This window comes from Microtus oregoni, unplaced genomic scaffold (assembly GCF_018167655.1).
Source record: "Microtus oregoni isolate MIOR12 unplaced genomic scaffold, Mior012 000014F_ref0000157, whole genome shotgun sequence".
NCBI lineage: Eukaryota > Metazoa > Chordata > Mammalia > Rodentia > Cricetidae > Microtus > Microtus oregoni.
In genome coordinates, this window is record NW_024543073.1 from 20896473 (window position 1) to 20913156 (window position 16684).

Genomic DNA, 16684 nt, shown 5'->3' on the forward strand with positions numbered 1-16684 from the left:
CTAGAAAGCATACACATCACTGGCCAGAAATTGGTCATCCAGCAACTCTCCTTGGGCTGCTCCTCTGTGCTCAGAGGTAAGTCTGGAAGTCAGCAGGGTGCAGAGAATACCTGGTTATGAGCTGGAGGTGTGGGACTCAGCATTCAACAAGACCCTGAGCTGAAACTTGATAAAGACGAGATGGAGGATGCTAAATAGAAATTCCTATGCTGTCAAAACCAACGGAGTCCTCAGGGATTGCTGGCTAGCATCCCTATATTTTCTTTCTCTTTTTTTTTCTAAAATTTTCCAACGTAATATTTTTATTGATTATTTGGAAATTTCATACAATGTACCTAGTCACACTTGCTTCTCATTCCTCCCAGATCCAACCCTGGTGCCCTTCTGTCAGAAAGAAGAAAAAAATACACAAGACCAAGTTGTGTCGCCCATCTACTCACCGGAGCATGGTCAAACTCCCCGTGGCCAGCCCCGTAAAGATAACTGAGTCCTTTCCCGACCCCCTTCACCGGAAGCCACTTCAGCGTCTTTATCACACTTTCTAAGGACTCTCTTCAATGACTTCACGTCTGGACTCTTTCTTTTTTATTATTTGTTTTTTATTTAATTTCGGGGGGGGGGGGCGGGGAGAGATTGTCACAGAAGTCTTCAGTGTCTTTCATTCTCAATTATGAGCGTCAATCACCAATGACACTGCAAAAGAAGCTTCCTCGCCAGAAGCAGCAAGGACCACAGACATCCGCACAGTCTCCAGCGCCAGCAAGGACCACAGACATCCACATGGTCTCCAGCGCCAGTAAGGACCACAGACATCCACACGATCTCCAGTGCCAGTAAGGACCACAGACATCCACACGGTCTCCTGTGGCATGGACAGCAACGTGGCAGCACAGACCACGGACTCCAACAAGGAGGACCTGAAGTTTAGAGATGGGCCAATGGTCAAGGTCTCCTGATGGCTAAAAAATGGGGTGAGCTCGAGTGGGCATCTATGCACTCTCTGAGAGTAATCCTGGTGAGATTCAAAGAAACCTCCAAGATGGGCATGAAACTCAACACTGAGTATACTGACACTTATTAAAAGAAGCCCTACTTGCAAACTTTCCTATCAAGTTTTTATTTTTATTGTTGGAAACAGGCTTTCTCTGTAACTGCCCTGGCTGTCCTGGAACTCGTTCTGTAGACCACGCTGGCCTTGAACTCACAGAGATCCGCCTTGCAGACCTCTCTAAAAGATCCTGAAAGTGGGAGATGATCCTAGAGCCTTGAAGTAGAGGGGACACTTCACAGGCCTCGTGCAGAACTCTCAGATGAAGACTGTTTAACTGATTTCTACGCTTAATTCTCATTCATCTCTCTATGGCTCTCTTTGGTCCTGGCTAAGGAGTTATACTATTGTGTGATAGTTCTTCTGGAGACAAAAGGCAGGCCCCTGGAGCCCTGGGCTAACCCATTGGCTCTGGGGTAGGGGATCGAGTTCTAATCAGGCCCAATGCTGATTCTCCTCAAGCTTTCACAAGTCCACAGCTCCCACCCGGCAAGAGCACCCTGCACCCCCAGGTGCATGCTGGGAATCTTAAGGTGATGCTTGGCACGAAGCCGCGGCTCCTCAGGGGGCAAGGACGTGCCACAGCTGCGGTTCGTGGAGATTCTCACAGTCCTCGTTTTCAATTTGGGCTTTGTAGCTAAAGAGGTAAATTGAGAATATTGATCAGCTCATCAGCTCACAATTAGGCTGTCCTTTTCCCTTTCTGAAATTTGATCTAATGCTTGTGATGGGGGAGGTGACTGAGTGTGGGCTCCTAAGCCACTTCTAGACTCATCATGTGGCCCTTTACAGCAAGGGCGCCTTGATGGGAGCATTTTCGTCATTCCTCCTCATCTGCCCATGGGACTGGATTTTGATTATTTGCATGAGGGCGTGGTACAAAGTGGGCGGAGCTTTGAATGAGGAAGGAACAGGCATGATGGCTCAGAGAGAAGGACCTCAACACTGTTGGTCTGAATTGCCAAAAGAGAGGATGGGCCTTTTTGTTTTTATTTATTATTATTATTATCATTAGTATTAGTATTATTAGTATTATTGTTATAATAAGACAGGGTTTCTCTGTGTAGCCCTAACTATCCTGAATTCACTCTGTAGACCAAACTGGCCTTGAACTCACAGAGATCCACCTGCCCATGCCTCTTCTAGCTCCTACTGAGAGGATTGAATGCTGACTTATCGACGGTTACACGGTTCCCCAAGGACAGAAAGCACCGGGTACTCAGTACATTTTCATCCCTTTGTTCCAAGCAAGGAAACTGAACTCACACTTCACTGATCCCAAGTGTCCATCCTACAGCCAATCCAATAAAAAATAAATAAAACATTGTTTCTACTTTCTTTTTCTTTTTTTATTTTAATGATTTTTGTTTTATTTTGTTTTTAGACAGGGTTTTTCCATGTAGCCCTTGCTGTCCTGGAACTAGCTCTGTAGATCAGGCTGGCCTCAAACTCACAGAGATCCACCTGCCTCTGCCTCTCAAGTGCTGGGATTAAAGGTATGCACCACTACCTCCCAATTTAGTGATTTATTTTTATTGTATGTGCATTGGTTGTTAACATACACAAGAGTTCCACAATAGCCCAGAATGGAATATATCAAAGGTTTGTTTATTTGAGGATAAACTCACAGAAAGGGAGGCAATCTGCAGTCCTCTGTGTGCACTGGGAACTGGAACTAAATCTCTTAGCCAAGAGGCCAGCACACACTCGCTTTTAGTCTGCATTTATAGTATACGAGACCTTGCCCAAAGTGGACCAGTATCTTAAAGGCTATAGACTGAAGGAGTTCCCACAGCAATTGGTGTTTTGCTTGCATGTATGTCTGTGTGAGGATGTCAGATCCCCTGGAACTGGAGTTACAGCCAACAGTTGTGGGCTGCTCTGTGGGTGCTGGGAATTGAACCCTGGTCCTCTGGAAGAGCAGTGAGTGCTCTTACCTGCTAAACCATCTCTCCAGCCCTTTTTTTCTTGCTCTCTAATCTTTTCTTCCCCTATTTCTCCTATTTATTTTCTCTACCTGCCAGCTCCACCTTTCCTTTCTCCTGCCTTGCTATTGGCCATTCATCTCATTACTAGACCAATCACGTGTTTTAGACACAGCTCCACAGAATTAAACAAGTGCAACACAAAAGAATGAAGCACATCTTTGCATCATTAAACAAATGCTCCGCAGCATAAACACAGGTGGCACACCTTTAACATTCTACAACGTATGTGTGTATGTGCCCATTTGTGCAAGTACCTAGGAAAGCCAGAAGAGGGCATCAGATCCCCAGAAGCTGGTAGTTGTAAGCTGCCCAATCTGGCTTGTTGGGAACCCAACTGGGCTATGAGTACATTGAGCAAAACCTAGGGATACCCAAAGGTGTACAAGTGAGCAGTCAAGGAAGTCACAGAATTCAGGTTCCACGTGTAAGATTAAGTCTGAACATAGCTCCTCAGTAGCTTCGTTCATGGAGGAAGGTGCTCATCGCGGGATGACATAGAGCCCTAGACATTAGGGCCTAACGGGAAGCTGCTGTCACTGTGATAGACACTGCCAAATACACAGAGGGGAAAACTGAAGTTTACTCTTGTAATGCTCTTTGCTACTGCTGAGGCGATCGTGTAGAGCCAAACCAAGCTCGTTTGATTTAAGGACATGTTTTCCCCCTTAGAAAAGGACAGCATTAAAAAGCTTTAGCAATTGTTTTTTGGAATGTGGAGCCAAGGTTCCTGACCCTTCCCTCCAAAGACAGCCTGAATTAATACACCCACCAGGTGTGGTGATACATCTTGTAATCTTTGCAGTATGTCCGGAGGTCAAGATTATCTTATACAGGGAGGTTGGGGCTAGCCTAAATTATATAACTGTCTCAAAAATAAAAACAAAACAATCAAAAGAAACAACAACAAAAATAATGGCAACAAAACAGAGCCCTAATCCACAGGTTTTGTTGGACTTAACCTATTGCCTCCATAAATAAACTCAGAAGAGACTTCTGTTGTGAAGAAAGACGTTTATAACAGAATGTCACCAGAGAGTGGCCATGTTTGGGCCAGGAAAGGTAAGATTCCAGAACTTTCCTCCCTGCCATTAGAACAGTTCTGTGGCCACACAGGGGCACAGCCAAGCTCTGACCTTTGATTTGGATTGTGTTCCTAGATCATGGCTTACATGGTAAGGGACAAATAAAAATAGGAGACGCTCATGTGGACGCTGCCTTTCTTTACGGCCTTGCAGGCTTTTCCTTACGAATACTGGCATTAGGGAACTGTACAGCCCAGAGGAGCCATTTCTAACCATGGTAAACTAAAAGGTAACTGTGTTTTGAGAGGCGTCTAACACTCAACAGGCACTTAATCAATACTCACTAATAACATTAGGCCACTCAGCACCAAGCAGGAAGATAAGGCCATTTCTTTGTTGGCGTACATTTGGGTAATTGATAAAAATAATTGCAAGGCTTTAAATGTTTGGCAATGATTAGCTAAAACGATCACCCCTAAGCCCTTCCCACTTGGAGAAAGTCATTCCGGCAGAAACAGCAGGAAAAGCAGCCAATACCTGCAGTTCAGAGGGGTCTACGTGAGCACTCTGAGCTATCTAATCTAGCCTTTGTGAATGATCTATGTAAATGAATTACACTTTTTAATTAGGTGGTCTTTTCACTTGCATATTGAAGTTTACTACTAATTACAGCAAGGCAGGAGGTCACTTGATTGGTATGGGAAGCAAGGGGCCTTTATTTCATCGAACTAAACTACTGAACGGTTAATGTGTAGAGAAAAAAAAAAGTAGAATTTATGCCTGTTCTCAAAATTCAAACTGTGAAGCTCCTGTTCATTTGTTTTTTCTTCCTGGCTCAAATCCCTTTCTATGGCTCATGGGGGGGGGGGGTTCTCTGTTAATATCAGAAGGATTTCTAAACACCAAATGACTCAAACCTATTATGTCTGCATAGCTTGGAAGCCTGGAGTTTTGCATCCCTAATGCCAGAGGGAGAAACCCACCCTTTCGATATCCGTCACATTAAATGCCATTTAATTGCTGGCACAGCTGTTTCCAGATGTGGCTTTATTTTGTTTCTGCCAGCCAGCCTGTGTGTTTCATTAACTTCATGATTAAAGAATGAAGAAAGCTTTCTTTTCACACTTCATGGGAAGCAGACCATCCTTCAATTAGCGGAGGAGCACGGGCATTGCCGCAAACAGACTGCTCTGAACGGCCTAGGTGGCATCTCGCAAACCTTCTCCCCATTCGTTTTGAGAAGAGGATTTTGTTATTCTTTTTATTTGTGTGCATACAGGAGCGTGTCCTGTGTGCGTGTGGGTGCCCTCAGTCAGAAGAGCGCATCAGAGTTGTGAGACCCCTGACCTGGGTGTGGGGCACCAACCCTGTTGTGGACAAGTCATAAATACTTATTGAATTACTGGGATTATGAAAACCAAGACTCTGAAACAATCCATATTTATTATCATTGATACTAATAGTAGGACATGGTTCCCCTTTCAGAGAACACATGACAGATAAGCTAGGCATTATGCTAAATGTTCCTAATAGTTCGTCCCATGGCATCAAGGGAGACCAACTTCTATTCCCCCTTTCCCTCTGTAGAAGACACCACTAAATATAACCTATTCATATCTTGGTCCTTAAGTAGAATCTCAGCTGCATTTGGAGCAGCAACCAAATGTTAGAAACAATTCCCTCCCCCTAGAAACCATTGTTTTGCAGGGTAGGCCATTGGCTTGATGCTAGCTGATAAAGCAAAGGAGAAATTTAGTGTCACCCTCATAGGTAAACAGAGCTCTCAGCAGGATGTTGAACTTCGCCATTTCACTGTTTCCTCCTACCTGGTTCTAGGAGCATAAATCTATAGGCAGGTGGATCAGCCATCTTATTTCATAATAGACAAAAGCCTTTTTGGCTCAGTTGGTAAAGGCACTTGCCACAAAAGCCTGCGAATCAGAGTTTAGTCTCCAGAACCCACATGAAGGTGGGTGGAGAGAAATGACTCCACAAAGTTGTCCGTTGATGATAAATGTCAAACACCACACACACACACACACTCCAACAACAATAAGAAATAATATTCAAATTTAAAAAATAGGCTGGTAGGATAGGATGTGGTGTGATTCCTGGATCCTTGGTCACCTCCTCCGGCAGAGGCATCAGGCTTGCCCTCCCCTCTGGAGACGTCAGGTAGGATGAGCCGTGAGACCTGCTGCGTAGCACCTGGTACTTACCTGTGAGAGCCACACGTGAGAATGCATCTCTGGAAGCAGACATGAAACCTCCAGGCAGGCAAAGCTCCCAGACACAAGCTTCCACTGAAAAAAATGGGGTGGCACTGCTCTGGGGGAAAAAAAAACACGAGTTTTATGGGGCTCTTGGGATCTGGGGCGTGTTACTATGAAGATGCCCCCCCACCTCTGAAATCTTGTCCTCACAGTGTAAGGGGATTTCCCTTTCATACAGATGAATACCAGTGGTCAGATTGTCCTTGGCCAGATCCTGTTCTATCCTGTTCCTCTTGAAGGGTGGCTTTTTCCCCTCCACCTATAATAATGGTTGGGGACACACTTCTATATTAACCAGAGGAGAACTCTTTAACAAGTTGTATGGATTAAGGCTTTGAGAGCCTGGTGGTGGTGGCAGCGGCCCACACCTTCAATCCCAGCACTCAGGAGACAAAGGCAGGTGGATCTCTGAGTTCGAGGCCAGCCTGGTCTACAGAGTGAGTTCCAGGACGTCCAGGAATGTTACATGGAGAAATCCTGTCTTGAAAACAAAACAAAACAAAACAAAACAAAAAAAGAGTGTGAGGGCTGGAGAGATGGCTCAGAGGTTAAAGATGTTGACTATTCTTCCAGAGGTCCTGAGTTCAAGTCCCAGCAACCACATGGTGGCTCACAACCATCTACAATGAGATATGGTGCCCTTTTCTGGCCTGCAGTCATATATGGGGGCAGCACATTGTATTGTATACATAATAAATAAAATATTTAAAAAAAAAAGAGTGTGAGAACCTGTGTCCTGCCCCTACTACTGTTTTACCAGCATGCTTTCCCTCATGGCCAAGCAAGTGCTTCATGGCCTTTGAGCTTCTAAGTTCCTGGCTCACTCACACATTTACCAGAACCATCCATGGCAGCCTCCTGGACTTCTTTTCTCCTTCCTTCCTTCCTTCCTTCCTTCCTTCCTTCCTTCCTTTCTAGACATTCCCAATCACAATTGTTAATTTAGTTTTCTGGTAGCCAAATTCAAAAGGGAAGAATCAGCTAGGAGAATTAATTTTAGTAATCACTTTAGCCCACAAAAATCTAAGACTATCATTCTTAACAAGCAGTGTAAAATTATAATAAAGTATTTTATAGTCTTTTTCAGATTAACACTTACAGCATGTCTCAATGTGGACAATGCTCATTTCAAGTATTTAATAGACTCAAGTGCCCCAGGACTACAACAGATACCACAGGACTAGACACAGAATAACCTAGACCCTCTAAAGTCTGAATAATAAAGTCCAAAAAAAAAAAAAAAAGAGGAAGACACAGAATTCTGGAAACGGAATGCAACATGAAGGGGGCAGGAGAGTGCCTTCAGAGAGCAGGTGTCGCTGGTTCTAAATGTAGCTGGGAAGGAGGTTCTGAGAGGAAGGGGCCATGGCAAAAGCCTATTTTAATTTTAGGAAAATTGACTCCGGTTGCTTCATAGACGTGCCAAATCACCATTGAAGCATCATACGCAGGTTTATAGAAAGCTAACATTAAAAATGGAGACTATTATTAACTATGAGAAAAATAATTATGGGTCAATCAGACATAATCATAGCATATTGATTGACCTAAGAGCACAGAGCTCCCCAAGGTCATTACAAGAAGTCAATAAACAGAACTGTGAGAAGCGAGCCCCGCCAGCAGGAGTCCAGGCCAGATGTACTTCAGACTCCAGAACTTTCAGGATGTGGGAGCATTTGTGTAGATTTTGTCTAAACTGCACAGTCAAGTCAGGTGGATTATGGGGAAGTTTAGATTTCAGGCGAGCAGTGCTCTACCTGTGTGAGCCTTTGCTTAGGGACATGGAGGACTCCTCCTGCAGACACGGGAAAGTCAAAAGGACCCCAGGGGAGTGAGAATAAGAAGATGCTGGAACAGGAGTCTTCTGTGCTCTGCAACCCTTCAGATGTTCAATTGAAAACGCTTTCTCCATGCTGGGCATGGGGGCACACACCTCTCAGCCCAGCACTCAGGAGGTAGAGGCAGGTGGACTTCTCTGAGTTTGAGGTTGGCCTGGTCTACAGATCAAGTTTCAGGATAGCCAGGACTACATAGAGAGACCCTGTCTCAAAAAAAACCATACATATGGGATAATAAGTGTGTGTGTGTGTGTGTGTGTGTGTGTGTGTGTGTGTGAGAGAGAGAGAGAGAGAGAGAGAGAGAGAGAATAGAGATAAATGCTGAAAGTCAACAGTGAAGGACTAAATAGAGAGAGAGAGAGAGAGAGAGAGAGAATAGAGATAAATGCTGAAAGTCAACAGTGAAGGACTAAATGATTCCAGAAGCACAGAGTTGAGAGGTTGGGAGGATTCTGAGAACAGGGATCTTGGCGGCTCTTTGGCAGATCACCACACTGTCTAGGGTCATCATTTCCAGCTCTGCTCCCCTTCTAGTGAAGCGAGGAGAGTCACTGAAATAAAGAAATCCATCCTCAGATGCTTATGAAACTGGAGGGAAGACTGGCAAAGCTACTGCATGCGTGGGGGTTAGTTTTCCTTCTGGACACCAAGAGGCTTTAACTAGTGATACTGCTTTTAGAGTATGGAGCTAGAAGATTTTTATAGATTAGCTAACCCAGGCCTCTGGGCTTGGTGAGGTCTCTCTCTCTCTCTCTCTCTCTCTCTCTCTCTCTCTCTCTCTGTGTGTGTGTGTGTGTGTGTGTGTGTGTGTGTGTAGGTTTTAATAAAAGTTTGGTCCTGAGCTCAGATCCAAGTCTACTTGATCAGAATCTCCAAGGGTTCAGCCAACAAGCTGACCATTCCTAAGCCCCCCAGGAGTGATGTGAGCTCTCTCTAGCAGCCTCTTACTCATTTCACAGTTCAGGGGAGCTCGGATACAGAGAAACTAAGTCTTTCAAAGTATGGTTCCTCATCAGCACCTTCAGTGACATCTGGGAACCTCTCATGATAGAACGCGCTAGAACTTGTGGCTTCTCAGGCCTCGTTCCAGATCTATTGACTTATGAAGTCTGTGTGAATGAGCCCTGCAGGTGACTATGAGGTGCACAGAAACACGCACTTTGAGCTTGAACTTTTGCTGATGAATCATCCTAGCAGTTGAGACACTAGCTCCCAGAGGGGTCTTCTTCATCACTCAACCACACTGAACGTTATCCTAGACAACTGGAAGACTTAGATGACTTGCCCGCTGAAGTCAGGTACCACAGGGAACAATGTGGGTGCTTAGGAGGTAGAGATTTCAATCCTATGCAGGACCTGCTGTCCTGAGCTCAGAACCATCCACTCCCAGACTCCTAGTGGTGTGAGGACCTGCCTAACCTATACGGTATAAATCAAAACTGCCAGGCATTCTATTGCTAGCAGCTGGCACATTCCATGTAACCCAGAGGTTTTCTGACCCTCTCTGAGAGTTCTTCCTAGAATCTGCAAATAGAGATCACGTGGGCAGCTGAGGTACACACAGTCCAAACTCTGCCTATCCTAGCGTCCCTTCTTATATATTCCCCCATAGGATCCTGTATGACTTTATCAGAACCCTTGGTTTGTTGCAATATGAGGATTGGTTCCGAGATTCCCAAGCTTCTTAACCTTATTACCCAAAAGCTTAGCTTGGCGCTCACCCAGTCGATGCTGGAAAAATGGCTGAGGAGCAAATTTGAGAGCAGCCTGCTGCTCTCATTGATCTTTTTCTTCCTCTTTTTTTTTAAAAATTGCATTGAAAAACTATATTCATTTAGTAGGGTGGATCACATGGTCATGGGTGTGGAGGTCAGAGGACAACTTGCTGGAATTGGTTCTCTTCCTCTACTGTGTGGATCCCAGGAATTGAACTTGGATCATCAGGCTTGGTGGCAAGTGCCTTTACCCACTGAGCCATCTTGCCAGCCCCTCCTCTTTTCCGCAGGCCAATATTCTTCTCACTTTTGACTTTGCTAACCTCTCTACTTAGAAATAACAATTTAATTTTCAAAAACATGTAACTTTGCTTTTAACCATGTTCCTATTGCCCCGGGGAGTATAGATGTCAGTCCTTGGCCTCATCTACAACCTCACTGCAAAAAATCTCAGCAGGCTATCTGAGGAGACAAATTGATTCGTAGGTTTATGTGGGGAGGCAAAAATAAATAAATAAATGCAAACACCACCCAGAATAAACAGCACAATGCTGAAGGGAGAATACCATTGTCTGATTTTAGATTTACTATAAAACTATAGCAGTCGGGATGGTGCTGAAAGGACAGAAAATGGGTCAGTGGAGCAGAACAGGGTACACAAGAAGACCCACAGGAATTTGGCCAATTAATCTGAAAATAGCAAGCACAGTCTGCAGCAAATGGTGCTGAAGAACTGGCTGTCTATATGCTACACATTGAGAGGAAGCACCTTCAAAAGATATACATGTGATAGAGTATCCAGAATATAAGAAACTTAGTCTCAACAGTAAGTAAACAACTGAAAATGGCCATTTGAATACATCAGCATAATCTTCAAAGATATGTGCTGCTGGTTGGCTTAAAAAAAAAACAAATACGATAACACTACAACTAAGAAATTAACACTAATTTATTGGCATCAATTATCCAATGTCCCAGTTTTCTCAATTGATTTCTATTTCTTCTCCTCCTCCTCTTTGTTTTTGTTTGTTCAGGCTGGCCTCTAACTCAGAGACGGGTCTGCCTCTGCCCACCAAGTGCTGGAATTAAAGGTGTGCGCCACCACCATTCTTTCACTAACTTGAAATACCAACCCTATCAGGCAAGTGTGATAGATGGTGGGGACAGCTCAGATACACCAGTTCGACCCTTCCCAATAGGTAAACTTCAGCATTCACTGTAGAACTTCCCCCCTTTCTCCCAATCCTCCCTGCCATAGGTAGTTTCCTGCTTATTTTCTCTATCTCTAGTTTTGATGCAGGCTGGGTTGCACCTAACACTAATTTGTGGAGAATATTAGAAATATTCTCCTCATGTGCATTTAAGTCCCATCTTCTCTGCTCACTGCACCAACTGAAACTCGCCAGTTTTCCTCTGGCTTTTTTTTGTTTCCCCGTAGTGAAAGCTTTGACCAATTTAATACGTTCTGATGTCAGAGGTATTTTGTTTATGTATTTTGTTTCCCAGATTGCTAGCAAGTCATTGAATAATTTACTTTTCCTCCAGGGGTCTGAAATAGTTTTTGTCATACTCAATTCACATATGTTTATGTAAATTTGTAATATATTTCCATATATATCATAATTTGCTTCTGACCCCTACTTTTCATTTTAGGACGTGTGAACGCACTTGTGTAAGTGATCACTAGGGAATCACACCCAGGTCATCTCACACACTAGGAAAATGCCACATATTTAGGTGATAGAGTAAGTTGTAGTAACAGTGGGCAGAGCTATTTTTCTCAACATTCTTTCTCATATTTGTACACAGCTATGGCTTCCTGTTTGAACAACAAAAATTCTTTAATTGGATTTCAGAGTTATTCCCTCAAACTCTTCCTTGCTCCAAACCATGTTATTATTCATTAAATTTCGATTGATGTAAGAAATAAAAACTTTTTCCATAGTATTTTTTCTCCATATATAGTCAAGTTATTTTTAAATGCTGACTTTTTGGAGCTCAGTTCTTTTCTATTTGGCTGCCACATGTGAGGTCTTTGGGTTCTCTACACACATTTCGGGACTAGTGGGAGCATCACAGCCTGGGTGTGAGGACAGACATCTTACATTTCTGTGTGCACCAGCACAGTCACAGCCCAGATGAGACTACTCCAGGCCTGCCTCTTTAGCTCAACATCACCCCGGTGCCCATAGCTCACAGGGACAGTTTTCATGTCTGTCATCACATGGCCTTGTCCCATCTTCTTACTTTACTAGGATGTCAGTAATTTTTGGTTAGTCAATAGTTTTATCTCTTTCTACAAGAATCCCATTTACAAATATATCCTCAAATTCTGGGGGTTAGGTCTTCAATATGTCTTTTTGGGTGACATAATCCAAGCTTTCACTGTTGTATAATTTTGTGCCTATATTAACTGAACTTTTAATCGTACAGGTAGCCCATGTTTTCATGGTACTCATCAGCTGCATGTAATGACAACAGTGCAACTTCTCCACTATTTATTTCTCATTTCTTCCCCTTATCTCGTCTCATCACATGATACTTAAGTACCCAGGGCCAGCAACTTGGCATTCGTTATCAATTTGAGTCTGATTAGAGTAGAACACTAGAAACATGACTATTCATTTGCATTTCTTCCACCATTTGTTTTCATTCTTCATCTTTTTTCTACTGAAAAAAAATCTGTCTTAATTTGAAAGAACTTTGTACATTAAAAACATTTACATTTTGTGATATACTGAAAATATTTCCCCTGAAAAATATGAAGGCATCATGTCAACTGTCCATCAGAAGGCACAGATTAGAAGGAAGGCACCGGCACTTTAAGAGAATTCTACCTGTCTGCGTGAGTGTCCGATGAGAAATACTTCTAAGAGCTGGGATCTGAGTAGTGGAGTCTGATGAGGGTTTTAAGAAGCACCTTTGAATCTCAATTACACTAATACTTCTAATTTGTTTCACAATACACTATTTGTAAACCATTCAGCAGGGCTTCAGGGACTACACCATCTGATTAACCCTTTAATACCAAATGCTTCAGAACACGTCAGATTTCCACCAGCATCTACAACCCTCAATCCACCATCAAAGAAAGGATTAACCTGCCCTGGGTTATCTAAATGACCTAATGGTTAGATGATAACCAGCTATAGGATCTGTTCTTATTAAGTTTGATAGGGTTTTTAAAAAGCCAACTAATGTGATGAAGTTTGCAAAGTGATTTAAACAGGTTTGACTTCTCAGTTCGGAAGAAATTCGGTGAGCAGGTACAGGTAGGTGTAAAATGTTAAGCTTTGAATGTTACTGCTCAGAAAGTTGGGAAATATTAGATGAACATTACAGTAACTAGTTTTCACTACTTATTAAACAAACACATGCTTATTTTTTCAGTGCAACCCCCCCCCCCATTTTATTTCTTCCTAAGGAACTATTTACATGGTGCAATACAGGCTAATGGAAAACAACCCAATTGTTGAGAAATGAACACTCATTCAAAAATGCAAATAATTGAAAGTTTAACCAGAAAGCTCCTGCCAGGATCACTGGGGGAAAACATGACTCAACAAATGAGGGGCTAAGACAGGAGGAGGGTGCATTCTGCTGCACCTTGTGACAGGGAAGAAGCCTTCAGAAACACTAGGAAAAGACTGTAGTTTCTCTTCTCCAGTTTTGGGCGTTTCGGTAAATAAGCTAGTTTCTAGTGAGCATTCACAGTCCTGAAAAACAGACCAACACACCACCAGGGTAAGCACTTCTAGCACTGAGTCTTTCCTTCATAGTAGGTATAAACTTCATATGCTATTGATACTGTTTTGGTTCACTGTATCAATGCCATGCTCAGCGGGGGCTGTGACATTTACACACATGTTCCAGGCATATAAGAGACTAAGTGAGTTGTGTATTTTAGGAAAAAAAAAACTTAAATGATTTGGTAGTAATCCTGCAGGAAAAATACTTCATTACAAAATGATACTTGTTTCCAGTCAATGAAGACAGCTTGTCTACATCTGGTCATAAAGGTCTGTAAGCCCAGCAAATCAGAGACCAAGACAGGCGGATATTACGTTCAAGGCCTTTGTGGACTCCATTGTGAGCTCAAGGCAACCTGAGAAACAGGAACCTATCTCAGAATAAAAAGTAGACACTCCAGTGGGAGATGTAACTTAGCAGCAGAGCACCTGCCTACCATGTCTGAGGCCCCAGGTCCATCACTAACACTACACCAAAAAAAGACAGGAAGCAAAACACTAGCCCAGGCTTGGCTGTGCTATCATGTGCTAAAATCCCTTCCTGGGGAAGACATAAATCAAGTCTACCACTTGTTATAAGGGTCCAACAACATACCAAAGCATGAGTCCACCAAAATTCGATCTGGGGAACGCATGTATTGGGATCACTTACAGAGACTCAATGGGGGTGAGTGGCAGTGTAGGAGTCTTTGCCTAGCACTGATGTGGACTTCCCACCAGCCGCACAGATGGGCTCCTCCCTAGCGCCTCTCAGCTGATGTGCTTGATCTTTAAACCAATCTACAGTTACAAAATATTTCAACTTCAGACAGAAACTGGTATCTGTTCAAAACACCTATCTGATTAAATGAACAACCATTTAACTAAGTGGTCAACCGAAAATTTGTAAAGTATGAAATAAACAATTTTATTAGGTGAACTCATTTATTTGACACATTAAGTTATGCAAAGAAAAATATATGCAACTGCATAAAAAGAACCAAATTTTCATATTACTAAACACAGCAGTGGCAAAAATAACAAATTGTAGAATGGACCCCAGGATTTAATGCAAAAAAACACCCTGTACAGAAAAATTTCAGGCTTTTAACTTCACTGAATCCAGAACTACACGTGCTTCTTTATACTCCTCAGCTTCTTCCAAATCTTTTTCACTTTCCTGAAATGAAAAATAGCAAATTAGATTTGTCCTTTAGGGATTTCAATACTTTATATTACACATCAGTAAGTAACCCAAGAATTAAAGAAAAGGAGTCTAGGCTCTCTAAATATATCACAGCTCTGTCCCTTTGTTACTAGGAAAGAAGAAGTAAGAGGTTATCTTGTTTTTATCAGATACTCTCAGACTATGTATTTTCATGTTGTAATTACTAACAAAGGTACCTAAAATTATTAGCATTAAGCAATTAAATAAAAATCTCACAAATTTAAAATCATTCTTATTTGGCCAACATCATGCTACAAAAATATGATTCACAATGAATTAAAAGTAAAAAAACAAGGAGTTGCTAATGTGTTAATATGATATCATCCACCATACAATAATACTTCAATTATTCTCAATGCCAAAGGCTGCTAATGATCTCATATAAGTTTAGTACAATCAAATTAAGAGTGGATTTTATACTTACTAGTGAGTATAATATGAGTATATCATATTGACATCAAGCAAAATATTAATCTTAATTTCCTGATATTTAAAGATTAAGTTTGTCTACACACAAAAATATAGGAAACTTTCACTAAAATATTATTATACCAAGAGATTAATAAAATAATGCCTAAATTTTCACATAGGAGACTAATTAAAAAATACTACTTTTCTTTTTTATGTATGGGTGTTTTGCCTGAGTATCTGTCTGTCACACGCATCCTGCTCCCCCATGGAAGCCAGAGGGATAGGAGATTAGATCCCCTGGAACTGGGAGTTATATTTGGCTGTAAGCTGTCATACGGTGTTGAGAACTAAACATGGGTCCACCACTCTAGTTCTTAATTTTTAAATAAAGTGAAGGACAACAATTTGTGCAAGGTCATTAAAAGATGTAGCTAGTTATGAAAGACAAGGTAATAATGTTTGCATTTAACATGAACAATAAGGCAAAAAGCTGAATTCAGGTATCTGGCAACAACTTCTTAACCCTGAAAATGACCTTAAACAGTTTATTTCAGTCAATATGTTATTGAGAGCAGAGGTCATAGTTTAATTCAGCCTCAAGCACAACTATCTAAACATATCATTTTCAAACAATCTGTATTAGATTCATGGGAAAAAAACAGCATTGAAACTGCTAAGAAATACAAATGGCATTTTTATATAGCATTTTAACAGTGGTTATTTCTTACTTTATCTATCTTATACTAAAACAGAATAAAAACTAGCACCTCATTTAATTGAGAAGAATTGTCCTGTCTTTTAAAAGTTCATTCTAGGGGCTGGAGAGAAGGCAAAGTGGGTCAGAGCATCTGTTGCTCTTCCAAAGCCTAGAGGTCCATCAATTCATAAGAGGTGGCTCAGCTCACAGCTCCTAGTGGGTCAGATGCCTCTGGCCTCAGTGGCACCTATCTGCGGTCATGTGTATGTACCCATATACACAGTCATAATTAAAAACAGTAAATCTTTCAAAAAAACTGCTGGGTCACGGGGCTCATGATCCTTAATAAAGTTTATTATAGAGACAATTCCAGGCAAAATTAATATATAAAATAAAAACCTTTCCCTCTTTTTTTTGCCCTATAGATTTAGTCAGAATGTGGTGATAAACATTTTATTCTTTTTCCTAGACTATCTAGAAAATACAGCTATGTATCTAATAATTAATATCAGCAGAGAAAACAGAAACATTAAAAATAAGATTAGTAAAGGAAATGTAGAGTACATCCACTATCAAACAGCAAAGCAACAATGACTTGATCATTGTGACAGTCAACTCTGTCAACTGGCCACAATTCAAATTCAGAAACCCCTAAGAGCATCATGAGGCGCCATCTCCATTAGGTTGGCTGGGGCATGTCCACGGGGATGGTGAGACCCGGCACACTGTGGGCGAC

The 16684-nt window shown here is 42.0% G+C and overlaps 1 protein-coding gene across 1 annotated transcript in view; it reads right to left on the reverse strand.

The window, feature by feature from the left end:
* Nucleotides 1-14521: 14521 nt before the first annotated feature.
* Nucleotides 14522-16684, reverse strand: part of Tbca (tubulin folding cofactor A) — a 69105-nt gene continuing 66942 nt past the window's right edge. The window contains exon 4 of the mRNA XM_041663651.1: nt 14522-14792. Coding sequence (XP_041519585.1) covers nt 14712-14792 — 81 coding nt within the window. The 3' untranslated portion in view covers nt 14522-14711. The remainder of the gene's footprint in view (nt 14793-16684) is intronic.